General features: G+C 43.3%; 1 protein-coding gene across 1 annotated transcript in view; it reads right to left on the bottom strand.

Moving 5' to 3' along the window:
• The window catches only part of LOC133543526 (uncharacterized), a 35,104-nt gene extending 22,240 nt beyond the window's left edge, over positions 1-12,864 (bottom strand). Inside the window, exon 1 of the mRNA XM_061888131.1 lies at positions 12,672-12,864. Within this exon, the coding sequence (XP_061744115.1) occupies positions 12,672-12,738 (67 nt within the window). The 5' untranslated portion in view covers positions 12,739-12,864. The remainder of the gene's footprint in view (positions 1-12,671) is intronic.
• Positions 12,865-14,083: the final 1,219 nt, after the last annotated feature.

The following is a 14,083-nucleotide window of genomic DNA, read 5'->3' as shown; positions in this document are numbered from 1 at the left end:
GCGCAATATGTATGTGTGGGAAAAATCACAAGACTACTTCATCTCTACAGAACTGTTTCATGAGGGGTTTCCGCAATCATCTGGAGATTTTCTGATGATAAAAATCTCCTGATGATTGAGGGAACCCCTCATGAAACAGTTCTGTAGAGATGAAGTAGTCTTGTGATTTTTCCCACACATACATATATATATATATATATATATATTTATATACACACACTCACATATACAGTATAGGGGTGGAATCACTTCTGTAACCGCATGCACAAACAGGCTATAAGATGACTTCCTCACACTGTAAATGATGTACATTCACAATCATTGCAATCAATATGACATATTTGCATGCACGAACCCTGTCATGTCCCTTCTGTCGAAAGGCTTATCATCTAATGAACAAATATTGCTTCCACTGCCCTCCATCAGTTTAACAAGTCGCCGTCTCCTTCTTCCTACGTCTCCTTTGATGCAAAACAGAGCAACTCATTGGGAGTAATAATGTCATTACCGCTTAGTTAGTCATTACCACCATGCCTTTCATTACCCGCACTATCACTCACACGCCGCTCATCAGTGTGCACAGCGGGGGGGGGTCTGGTCCTGTTTGAACTATGCATGATGCAAACACTGACTCATAAATAGACAGAGGTGCTGGGCTGGATAGTGGCGGTCTTGTTCGCCTGGCAGACTCTGGTCCTGGAGTGCTTTATGTACAATATTTAGTTTCATGCACGTGTGCAGGATCATACAGAGAACCAGTGTTCCTTTGCAAGTTAGTATACATAACCCTGCCTCACTTGGCATGTAGCGGCATGCGAGTGCAACACAAAGCAGATAGTTTGGGCCTTAAATCGTCAAAATGGGCCATTCCACCAAATCCCTGCCGTTTACATCACCAGGAATTAAAAAAAAAACACTAAAACTAACTATAAAATGTCTTCTTCTTTTTCATTATGATTGCATATTTAATCCAGGGCATCCAGAAAGTAATCTTTATTATTCCAAAATGGTATTAAAAGAAAAATACAAAATTAAAAAATGTTTTACATTGTCCTCAAAATTCTACACATAATAACCTAGAATGACAATATTTCTTTGCAATTTAAAAAAAAGGAAACAAAAGAAATCACAATAACGCAGGTATTAAAAGCCTTTGCCATGAAGCTGAAGAGTGAGCTCGGGGGCATCCTGTTTTAACTGATCAACCCTTCAATGTTTATTCATGTAGCCCTAAATCACAAGTGTCTCAAAAGGCTGCACAAGCCACAACGACATCCTCGGTTCAGATCCCACATAAGGGAAAGGAAAAACTCCCAACCCAGTGGGACGTCAATGTGAATGACTATGATGACCGCAGATGTGGGGTCGAGTGGGTCTAGCATAATATTGTGAAAGTCCTGTCCATTCTCAGCGTGTGTTTATTCCAGCCAGCAACGTTAAGACACTGACACACAACATCCGGATTCCCATCATGCATTGCTTCAAAACTACGGTAAGTAGTAATGTCCAAAAAAAGGTAGTGACAGAGAATTGAACGAGGATGAAGATTAGTGCAGTGACAGGCAAATTGGTGTATTAATACAGGACCTATATGATGCAATCCCCACTCATGTTAACTACCAAACCGTGACTTAAAAGGGTTTGCTTAACAGCTATTAAGGTATGACACAATCGGCGCTCATGTTAACTACCGAACCGTGACTTAAAAGGGTTGGCTGAACAGCTGTTAAGGTACAACACAATCAACGCTCATGTAAACTAGGGAACCGTGACTTAAAAGGGTTGGCTGAACAGCTGTTAAGGTACAATGCAATCGACGCCCATGTTAACTATGTAACTGGGACTTAAAAGGGTTAGCTGAACAGCTATTAAGGTATGACACAGCCGACGCCCATGTTAACTACGGAACCGTAACTTAAAAGAGTTGGCTGAACTGCTTTTGAGTTACAACGCAATCGGCGCCCATGTTTACTACAAAATCGTAACTTAAAAGGATTGGCTGAACAGCTATCAAAGTACGATGTAATCAGTGCCCTCAATAACTACTGAACGTCAACTTAAAAGGGTTGGCTAAACAGCTATTAAGGTATGATGCAATCAGCGTCCCTGTTAACTACCAAACTAACTTAAAAGAGTTGGCTGAACAATTATAAAGGTAGATGCAATCGCCACCCACATTAACTACCGAACCGTAACTTTAAAGTGTCGGCTTACTAGCAATAAAGGTAAGACGCAATCGGCGCCCAGCTTTTCCACTTATTACAGATGATTCATTAAGGATTCAGCTCTTTGTAGTTGAACATTTAATAAGGTGGTGTTTTTTGCCGATGCATTCAACAATTTTTTAAACTTCATCTGAATGATCAATTAAAGCACAAAATGTTAAAACCTAGATGTTTGTTTTTATTAGTAAATTATCAGTCTTTTTTACATTAATTAACTTTTAATCAAAATTGCCAATTCACAGCAAATCTGATATGCAATGACACTTCTTAGCAGGACTTTGTTTCAATCTGCTGCTCAAACATGTTTAATGTCTGGGAGATTTAGCTTTTTTACACACCATCCTGACTCACGGTTTCAATCGGTGTCCATGTTAACTACCGAACCGTAACTTAAAAGGGTTGGCTGTGTTGCGATCTGTGACTCAGATCTTCACATGTTTATTTTTCCATCTTTGTTTCATTCTCTTCTGACCCACTTACTTCCTGTTTAGTCCGTTACCATGGTTACACATTGATTTCACCTGCTCCTCGTTTTCTACACACCTGGTTCTCCTTGATTTCTCCCTATATAAGCTTTCCTCTTTTCTTTGTTCAGTCTCGGATCCTAATTTGCCCACGCGCAACAGTGACGACTCTCGACCTTCATCTTTGTATGTATATTCTCGCTAGCTTTTACGCTAAGCCATTTGTTTATTCCAGCTCACATGCTGTGGAATTGTTTTTCTGTTTTTGGTTTGCCTTCTCTTTACAGCAGTGTTTTTGTTCCTAGCCTTTTATTATTTAATAAATCCATTTATAACTTACCTTGTTGTGTTCATCGCTTCGACGCATCCCCGGGAAAACCACACCGGCATTACAATGCCGAAGAAGAGTTGTCACAGTAGGATCCGAGCATCAAAATGTTTTTCCGCGTCGAAACCACGGGAGGAACCCTTCGACTTGGGTTTGTGGTTGGAGCTCGTGGCTTGGGAGCAGGAAAGACTTGACTGTGGGCCTGAAGTCCCCTCCGAAGCCGTTCGCGCTGCCCCGAAGAGGCGGGGGGTCCAGTGGAGAGGCCCCCCGCACGGCAGTAATGATCCAGCACCACTTCATCCTTCCTACGAACACAGCAAAATTCACCCCGACCAGGATTCACCTTCCACTACCGGTAATCCAGCTTGTTTTTTTTCCCCTGACTCTAGCAGTCACGACATTTGGGGTACGCCCACCGGTGACGCAACACCGCCCCCTGTTGTTGACATTTTTTCAGAAGATTTTTATATTGTGGACAGTACTTTTCATTCCCAACCTTTTTCGAATACCAATAACATTTATGATAAAATACGTAATTATCAGGATATTTTTTCTCATTATTCTAGTCAACCTCAGTCACCTAGTTTTTCTTCAACTCCACCTGTAAAACCTCATTCCCAGCCCAAGTCCAAGGTTTTTTCTCCCTTTTCAAAGGGACACTCTGGACAATATAGAGGGGAGGAGTCTGCCCGCCTCCAAACCTCCCACCACCCTCCCTTATGGTCAGTCCCTGACCACAGGGAACGGGTCTGGGATTCCCGTCTGGAGGGGGGGGCTATGGCCTATAGCTGTGTTGCGGAGGTAGCGCAGACGCTACCATTTCTTAAAACTGTCAAACCGCAACCTCCTATGAGGCCACCCTTACCTGTTTTTCGGCCCGTTAAACCGCTAGCTCCTCCTAGACCTCCTCCACCTGTGTTTCCCCCGGCCAAGTCTCAACGGCCTTGTAGACCTCCTCCACCTGTTTTTCCCCTGGCCAAGTCTCAACGGCCTTGTAGACCTCCTCTACCTGATTTTTCCCCGGCCAAATCTCAACGGCCTTGTAGACCTCCTCCACCTGTTTTTCCCCCGGCCAAGTCTCAACGGCCTTGTAGACCTCCTCCACCGGTGTTCGGACTCGCGAGGTCATTACCTCCAGCACGTCCTCCACCACCGGTGTTCTGCACTGCTCCCAGTCTGGTTCTCACACCAGCACATGACTCTCGCCTGGTTTTCAAGCCAGAATTAGACTCTCGCCTGGTTTTCACACCAGAAAATGTTGCTAGCCTGGTTCTCAAGCCAGCACTAGACTCCCACCTGGTTCTCACACCAGCCTCCGACCCAGAACTGGTTCTCATACCAGTTACAGACTTTAGCCTGGAGCCCACTCCAGTACCAGCTCCAGAGCTGGAGCCTACTCCAGTACCAGCTCCACGCCGCCAAGCGCCGGTACCAGCTCCACGCCGCCAAGCGCCGGTACCAGCTCCGCGCCGCCAAGCACCGCCGACGACGGGGCTGGAGCCCACACCAGCGTCGACGACGGGGCTGGAGCCCACACCAGCGTCGACGACGGGGCTGGAACCTTCACCTGTGTCGACAGGGCTGGAGCCCACTCCAGTGCCAGCTCCTCGACAAGCGCCGGTACCAGCTCCACGCCGCCAAGCACTGCCGACGAAGAAGCTGGAGCCCACACCGGCGCCGACGATGAGGCTGGAGCTCACACCAGTCACGACTCCTGCGGCTCCCAGGCCGCCTCCGACGACTCCTGCGGCTCCCAGGCCGCCTCCGACGACTCCTGCGGCTCCCAGGCCGCCTCCGACGACTCCTGCGGCTCCCAGGCCGCCTCCGACGCCTTCTTCGGCTGCAGCACCCGCATCATCCTCGCCAGCTGCACTCGGGCCTGCTTTGGCTGCAGTCCCCGCACCCTCGTCTGCTGCTTCCAAGCCTGCTGGGATTTCGGTGCTGAGGCGTCGTCCACCACGTCGATCACGGGCGTGGCCTCTGCGAGGTCATCCTCCTCGCCAGACACTCCCTCCTCCATGTCGGCCACGGATGTGGCCGTGCCCGGGTCGTCCGCCTCGCCGGGCACCTCATCCTGCGATGCGGCCACTAATGTGGCCTTTTCGAGGTCGCCCGCCAAAACTTTTTCGGCAGCGGCGTTCCATCCGCCGCCGCCACTTGACTTGTCCTCGGTGGATTCGGGGACACACGACTTGGCGACCCTCCACCGTGGCCTCCCTCCGCCCTCCCTTCGTTTGTGGACTCTGTTTTTGGGGAGGGGGTTCAAGTTGTTTCTTATTTGTTTTTGTTTTCTTTGAGACATCTGGAATCTGTCTTTTTGGGGGGGGGAATACTGTTGCGATCTGTGACTCAGATCTTCACATGTTTATTTTTCCATCTTTGTTTCATTCTCTTCTGACCCACTTACTTCCTGTTTAGTCCGTTACCATGGTTACACATTGATTTCACCTGCTCCTCGTTTTCTACACACCTGGTTCTCCTTGATTTCTCCCTATATAAGCTTTCCTCTTTTCTTTGTTCAGTCTCGGATCCTAATTTGCCCACGCGCAACAGTGACGACTCTCGACCTTCATCTTTGTATGTATATTCTCGCTAGCTTTTACGCTAAGCCATTTGTTTATTCCAGCTCACATGCTGTGGAATTGTTTTTCTGTTTTTGGTTTGCCTTCTCTTTACAGCAGTGTTTTTGTTCCTAGCCTTTTATTATTTAATAAATCCATTTATAACTTACCTTGTTGTGTTCATCGCTTCGACGCATCCCCGGAAGAACCAATCCGGCATTACAATGCCACACAAGCGTCACAGGCTGAACAGCTGTTAAAGCAAGACGCAATCGGCGCACATGCCAACAACCAAACCGTGACTTAAAAGGGTTGGCTGAACAGCTATTAAGGCCCAAAGCCACTAATTACAGCAAGACAATGCCAAGCCACATTCAGCACGTGTTACAACAGCGTGGTTTTGTAAAAAAAGAGTGTGGGTACTTTCCTGGCCCGCCTGCAGTCCAGATCTGTATCCCATTGAAAACGTGTGGTGCATTATGAAGCGTAAAATACGACAGCGGAGACCCCGGACTGTTGAACGACTGAAGCTCTACATAAAATAAGAATGGGAAAGAATTCGTCTTTTAAAGCTCCTCAGTTCCCAAACGTTTATTGAGTGTTGTTAAAGGAAAAGGTGATGTAACACAATGGTGAACATGCCCTTTCCCAACTACTTTGTCACGTGTTGCAGCCATGAAATTCTAAATTAATTACTATTTTCCAAAAAAATAAATAAAGTTTATGAGTTTGAACATCAAATATCTTGTCTTTGTAGTGCATTCAATTGAATATGGGTTGAAAATGATTTGCAAATCATTGTATTCCGTTTATATTTACATCTAACACAATTTCCCAACTCAAATGGAAACCGGGTTTGTACTTCCTCAGCCTGCACCAAACTAGAAGACTCAAAAGAATGAGTGCGAAGGTCAGTAATGAACGGTCATCTCCGCACGTGCCGGACTCACATAATTACTCGATCAAGTGCTTCTTAACCGGAGTGCTTTTTTTTTTTTTCCGGTTGTTTTTGTTGTCTCGTTATGGTCTAATAATAAGTATGCAAAAGGTTACAGCAACACGAGGCGACTTTGGAAAAAGTAAAGTGAGCACGCTGTACTGCAGAGGCCAATTAGTGGGAAGACTGTACGCTTCTCATGTGAAAATGCAGTGTGTGTGTGTGTGTGTGTGTGTACGTGCAATAGGTGTGCAATGCCTGTTGAAAGAGGAAGAGGGGTGGGCGCGGGGGGCGGGGGGGCAGACAAAATGTGTGAAGCCATTTGAACAAACACAGCTGGCTGGAAATGAAGAAGGAGGACAATTGAGACGGAAGCGGAGTCTCAGGCTCAGATGTCTGTGACGGCCTTTGTGGAAAGGCAGGGAAACCATATTTGGTTACTTTAAAAAACGCTGGAACCTTGTGATGTCTCTCAGCCAATGAATGAAGAGGTTAATAATACGTGTTAAATAACATACCGTGCAGGGCAAAAGTTAGGACACCTTCTCATTCAATGTGTTTTTCTTTATTTTCTGGATTATTTCGATTGTAGATTGTCCCTGAAGGCATCAAAACTATGAATGAACACATGTGGAGTTATGTACTTAACAAAAAATGAAATACAAACCCTGTTTCCATATGAGTTTCGAAATTGTGTTAGATGTAAATGTGAACAGAATACACTGATTTGCAAATCCTTTTCAACCCTTATTCAGTTGAATTTTCAGAGAATATTCAGAGAAGCCGGCGGCGTTTCTGGATGTTGTTGATAAATGGCTTTCGCTTTGCATAGTAGAGCTTTAACTTGCACTTACAGATGTAGCGACAAACTGTATTTAGTGACAGTGGTTTTCTGAAGTGTTCCTGAGCCCATGCGGTGATATCCTTTCGAGATTGATGTCGGTTTTTGATACAGTGCCGTCTGAGGGATCGAAGGTCACGGTTGGTTTCCGGCCATGCCGCTTACGTGGAGTGATTTCTCCAGATTCTCTGAACATTTTGATGATATTATGGACTGTAGATGTTTAAATCCCTAAATTTCTTGCAATTGCACTTTGAGAAACGTTGTTCTTAAACGGTTTGACTATTTGCTCACGCAGTTGTGGACAAAGGGGTGTACCTCGCCCCATCCTTTCTTGTAAAACACTGAGCATTTTTTGGGAAGCTGTTTTTATACCCAATCATGGCACCCACCTGTTCCCAATTAGCCTGCACACCTGTGGGATGTTCAAAATAAATGTTTGATGAGCATTCCTCAACTTTATCAGTATTTATTGCCACCTTTCCCAACTTCTTTGTCACGTGTTGCTGGCATCAAATTCTAAAGTTAATGATTATTTGCAAAAAAAAAAAAAGTTGGTCAGTTTGAACATCAAATATGTTGTCTTTGTAGCATATTCAACTGAATATGGGTTGAAAATGATTTGCAAATCATTGTATTCCGTTTATATTTACATCCAACACAATTTCCCAACTCATATGGAAACGGAGTTTGTAACTGAAAACATGTTTTATATATATAAACTTGCTCAGTGTCCGCCCTGAGATCGGTATGTCCTGAGTTCAAACCCTGTCCGAGTCATACCAAATACTCTAAAAATGGATCCCGTTAATACCAACCTGCTTGGAACTCAGCATCAAGTTTTGGAATTGGGGGGTTAAATCACCAAAAATTATTCCTGAGTTCGGCCACTGTTGCTGCTCGTTGCTCCCCTCACCTCCCAGGGGTGAAAATGAGGATGGGTCAAATGCAGAGGGTAATTTCATTACACCAAGTGCGTGTGTGACAATCAGTGGGACTTTAATTAATTTTATATTCCAGTTTCTTCAAAATCTTCAAAATTTCGCTCAGTCTTGGCATTCTCTCCATGAGCTTCAAGAGGTAGTCACCTGAAACGGTTTTCCCTTCACGGTTGTGCTCAAAGCTCGTCTAGAGAACGCCAAGAGTGTGCAAAGCAGTAATCAGAGCAAAGGGTGGCTGTTTTGAATAAAAAACATGTTTTCAGTTATTTCACCTTTTTTTATTAAGTACAGAACTCCACATGTGTTCATTCATAGTTTGGAATGTTGAATTTTTGAATTTTATTGATTCCTTCAGGAAAATCAAAAGATATATAGAAGAAGAAAAAAACCCCAGCAATTTCTATACAGCCCCAGAATTGTAACAAGCTACACGACAAAAGTATCTAGCTACTTTTGCTTTTGGTACCAGATGTTCCTCCGAGGGAATTTAAGTTGCTGGTCAATCCCAAGTTCTTTTGATGACACATAAGATGATTTTAAATGATAACCCAGAACAGAATAGGTATTTTGCAATTTATTCCAAAGCTTTGGAGAGACCAACCTAAAAAAACAACACATTCAATTTGCATCGCCTGGTTGATCTGACAACACTACGGAAGTCTTGTCTTTTTCAATATGCCACTAGCACACCAGTCCCTCCCCCCTGTCAGATTGAATCCACATATCTATTCTTTTCCTCAGCTGGAGACAAAAAGAGATAAGAAGAAGGAGTATTGCTACTCCTGCATTCCAAGCTCAAGGTAGTCATATCTAACTCCACATGTGTTCATTCATAGTTTGGAATTTGGAATTTTTGAATTTTATTGATTCCATCAGGTAAATTAAAAGATATATAGAAGAAGAAGAAAAAACAGCAAAGTATCGATATATATATATATATATATATATATATATATATATATATATATATATATTATTGTAAAACATTCCACAAAACAAAAATGCAGTTTGATTGTCTATTATAATAAACAAACGGCAAACATTCTCTGTGTCTGGATTTTTAACATTTTAACATTTATTTTAACTTGAAAATGTTGTGGTACAATGTACAAAATGAGGGGTGGAAAAACTTAGAACTTCTTTAGAACTTCAACTTCAAAGTTTTTTCGTCACATGCAGAGTACACCACAGTGAAATGCTTTTTTCCATGCTCTTCAAATATTGCGTACAGTGGGATCCAAAAACTAGTTGCAGAATCTAATACACTAAATACAAAAAAAATACAAAAACATTGAATAGCTCTGATGTACATTAATTAAAAGACAATTAAGTTGCACAATAAGTCACAGTAGTTATGGTAGAAGTATCATTACAAGTAGAAGTAAAGTAGTCAAATACAGTACCAGTGCAAGATCAAATAGTATAACAGTATATACAGTATGTACATATAGGAAGCAACAAATATTAAGGTGTCTCCAGTTCTTGAAACAAACTAAATTAAAGGCAGTTAAACGATAATGATATTAAAGAAACACCAAAATGGGGTCCTTATACACACACCATTAAAATACTGTATGTTGAAGCACAGTACGTCTGACTATGGTAGCCGTAATGCTCCAACAATCCAAGCCTTCAGTGACAATCTACAATGTAAATAGTCATGAAAATAAAGAAAACGAATAGAACGAGAAGAAGGTGTGTCCAAACTTTTGGCCTGTACTATATATACAATTTTTGGGAAATTGACGTCTTCTGTTTGTGTGGCAGAAGAAACCAACTGGGTAAGAAGCGACTAAATCAACAGGAAGCAATATGTGAAGATAGGCGAACACACTTCTACAGAGCGGAAAGTATCTTGTGGTGTACCTCAGGGATCATTACTTAGACCAAAAATTGTTCAATCTCTATAAAGTTAGTATTATTTGCAGACGATACAACTGTGTTTTGTTCAGGGGAGAACACCCAGAAGCTAATACAAATAATAACAGAAGAAATGGACAATTCAGAAAGGTGGTTTGACAAAAACAGACAATCTTTGAATCTCAGCAAAAGTACAAACCCCGTTTCCATATGAGTTGGGAAATTGTGTTAGATGTAAATATAAACAGAATACAATGATTTGCAAATCATTTTCAACCCATATTCAGTTGAATATGCTACAAAGACAACATATTTGCTGTTCAAACTGATAAACTTTTTTTTTTTTTTTTTTTTTTGCAAATAATCATTAACTTTAGAATTTGATGCCAGCAACACGTGACAAAGAAGTTGGGAAAGGTGGCAATAAATACTGATAAAGTTGAGGAATGCTCATCAAACACTTATTTGGAACATCCCACAGGTGTGCAGGCTAATTGGGAACAGGTGGGTGCCATGATTGGGTATAAAAACAGCTTCCCAAAAAATGCTCAGTCTTTCACAAGAAAGGATGGGGCGAGGTACACCCTTTTGTCCACAACTGCGTGAGCAAATAGTCAAACAGTTTAAGAACAACGTTTCCCAAAGTGCAATTGCAAGAAACTTAGGGATTTCAACATCTACGGTCCATAATATCATCAAAAGGTTCAGAGAATCTGGAGAAATCACTCCACGTAAGCGGCATGGCCGGAAACCAACATTGAATGACCGTGACCTTTGATCCCTCAGACGGCACTGTATCAAAAACCGACATCAACCTCTAAAGGATATCACCACATGCACTCAGGAACATTTCAGAAAACCACTGTCACTAAATACAGTTCGTCACTACATCTGTAAATGCAAGTTAAAGCTCTACTATGCAAAGCAAAAGCCACATTTATCAACAACATCCAGAAACGCTGCTGGCTTCTCTGGGCCCGAGATCATCTAAGATGGACTGATGCAAAGAGGAAAAGTTTTCTGTGGTCTGACAAGTCCACATTTCAAATTGTTTTGGAAATATTCCACATCGTGTCATCCGGACCAAAGGGGAAGCGAACCATCCAGACGCCAAGTTCAAAAGCCTGCATCTGTGATGGTATGGGGGTGCATTAGTGCCCAAGGCATGGGCAACTTACACATCTATGAAGGCACCATTAATGCTGAAAGGTACATACAGGTTTTGGAACAACATATGCTGCCAACGAAGCGCCGTCTTTTTCATGGACGCCCCTGCTTTTTTCAGCAAGACAATGCCAAGCCACATTCAGCACGTGTTACAACAGCGTGGCTTCGTAAAAAAGAGTGCGCGTACTTTCCTGGCCCGCCTGTCCCCTATCGAAAATGTGTGGTGCATTATGAAGCGTAAAATACGACAGCAGAGACCCCGGACTGTTGAACGACTGAAGCTCTACATAAAACAAGAATGGTAAATAATTCCACTTTCAAAGCTTCAACAATTAGTTTCCTCAGTTCCCAAACGTTTATTGAGTGTTGTTAAAAGAAAAGGTGATGTAACACAGTGGTGAACATGCCCTTTCCCAACTACTTTGGCACGTGTTGAAGCCATGAACATCTAAGTTCATTATTATTTGCAACAAAAATTCCCAACTCATATGGAAAAGGGGTTTGCATATTCCATCCATCCATCCATTTTCTACCGCTTATTCCCTTTCGGGGTCGCGGGGGGCGCTGACGCCTATCTCAGCTACAATCGGGCGGAAGGCGGGGTACACCCTGGACAAGTCGCCACCTCCTCGCAGGGCCAACACAGATAGACAGACAACATTCACACTCACATTCACACACTAGGGACCATTTAGTGTTGCCAATCAACCTATCCCCAGGTGCATGTCTTTGGAAGTGGGAGGAAGCCGGAGTACCCGGAGGGAACCCACGCATTCACGGGGAGAACATGCAAACTCCACACAGAAAGATCCCGAGCCTGGATTTGAACCCAGGACTGCAGGACCTTCGTATTGTGAGGCAGACGCACTAACCCCTCTGCCACCGTGCATATTATTTATCTATTATTTATTTGTTCTCTGTTCTGTTACAGAGAACAAGGAAACTCGATAAAATTGCTACGGTATGAAAAGGGGTAGGCTCAAATAAGCTCTGCTTCTTCCTACTCCTTTTCGGACGTGCTGGAATGAAACAACTGGGAACGTGTGATGCATGACTTTGCGTCGCATGCATGTTCCAAATAAACTGGAACTGAACCGAACCGAACCACGTGCCGACAAAGTGTGGCGGTAACCATAGAACCAGGTGAGCGTTACTTCATTGCCCCTTTTATACCAGACTACGGCGCTTAACTTCTTCTTACGCTTTCATGACAGTTTGCGCAACATGGTGCGACTACGTGCCCGTGCATGTCCCGTCCGAGTACCTATGGCTGTTGGGGGAGGCTTATAGGGAGGTTTTGCTGCGACCCTGAGCAGCAAGGAGTCTAGAAAACGGAGAGACACCTACCGTGATCGGCAGCTCCCAGGTGAAAAAGCAACAATGCACAAAGGCAAATGCAGGTTTTAGCCTCCATGGTGTGAGAGAAGGAGATGTTTCTGAAGCTGGAAGAGTCTAAGGTCTTCAGTCAGTCACTAATGTGCACTGCAGCCTTCCTGCCAATGTGTTTGTGGCTGGAACAAGACTCTATCTAACTCTCTCTCTCTCTCCCTCTCTCTCTCTCTCTCGATCCCTCATTTACCAGAAATGCTGCCACGTACTACCGGTTCAAAAATAGTTCCATGATCTGACTTTGGCAGTCACGACAGGGCAAAATGTGTTATTATTGCTTTCGGGGACATTATTATTATTGTTATTATTAACACCATAGCCCACCCTTTTAATAATCTCATTTTTGAATCCATTTATTTATCCAAACACCACACTTCCACATCGAATGTGGTGTTTAAAAACTTTTAAATTCAGTCGTTGGTGCCAAAAATCTGCCTTTTATGTTAATTTGTTTCATGACTTTGCGCTTTCTCGGGAGGTTGGGTGTGGTGTAATGTCGCCGTCTGGCCACTGAGTGTCGCTGTTGCTTTGAGAATAAACTAGAAGAGCCTCTTCTCCGGTAGGCAAAAACCTACCAAGTTAGGGCCTGCAAAGCCTTCTCTGCTGGCCTACCATAAATCATGATCATAAATTAATAAAAGTTAATTTTATTTTTTATTTACTTTTTATAAATATATTAAAGTTAAAAGGTAAAGTGCCCATAATTGTCACACACACTTCACAGGTGTCATAGTTTTGATGGCTTCAGTGACACACACACACTAGGTGAGGTGAAATTATTCTCTCCATTTGACCCATCACCCTTGATCACCCCTGGGAGGTGAGGGGAGCAGTGGGCAGCAGCGGTGGCCACGCCTGGGAATTATTTTGGGTGATTTAATCCCCAATTCCAACCCTTGATGGGTTATACATCCATCCATCCATTTTCTACCGCTTATTCCCTTTTAGGGTTGCGGGGGGCGCTGGCGCCTATCTCAGCTACAATCGGGCGGAAGGCGGGGTACACCCTGGACAAGTCGCCACCTCATCGCAGGGCCAACACAGATAGACAGACAACATTCACACTCACATTCACACACCATGGCCAATTTAGTGTTGCCAATCCTTAATAATAAAAATAATAATAATAAAAATAACAATAATAATAATGGATTTTATTTGTAAAAAAGCACTTTACCTTGAGCAAACAACCTCAAAGTGCCACAGTGTAAAAAAAAAAATAGTAATAATGATAATAACAATAGTAAAAAGATAAGAAAAATAAATAAAATATAAAACTAGAAACAGCCCGATATTCTCTGCATTTGACCCATCACCCTTGATCATCCCCTGGGAGGTGAGGGGAGCAGTGGGCAGCAGTGGCCACTCCC

This window comes from Nerophis ophidion, linkage group LG26 (assembly GCF_033978795.1).
Source record: "Nerophis ophidion isolate RoL-2023_Sa linkage group LG26, RoL_Noph_v1.0, whole genome shotgun sequence".
Taxonomy (NCBI): Eukaryota; Metazoa; Chordata; class Actinopteri; order Syngnathiformes; family Syngnathidae; genus Nerophis; species Nerophis ophidion.
The sequence above is the reverse complement of the archived record's forward strand: the minus strand, read 5'-3'. Positions and strand labels throughout refer to the sequence as shown.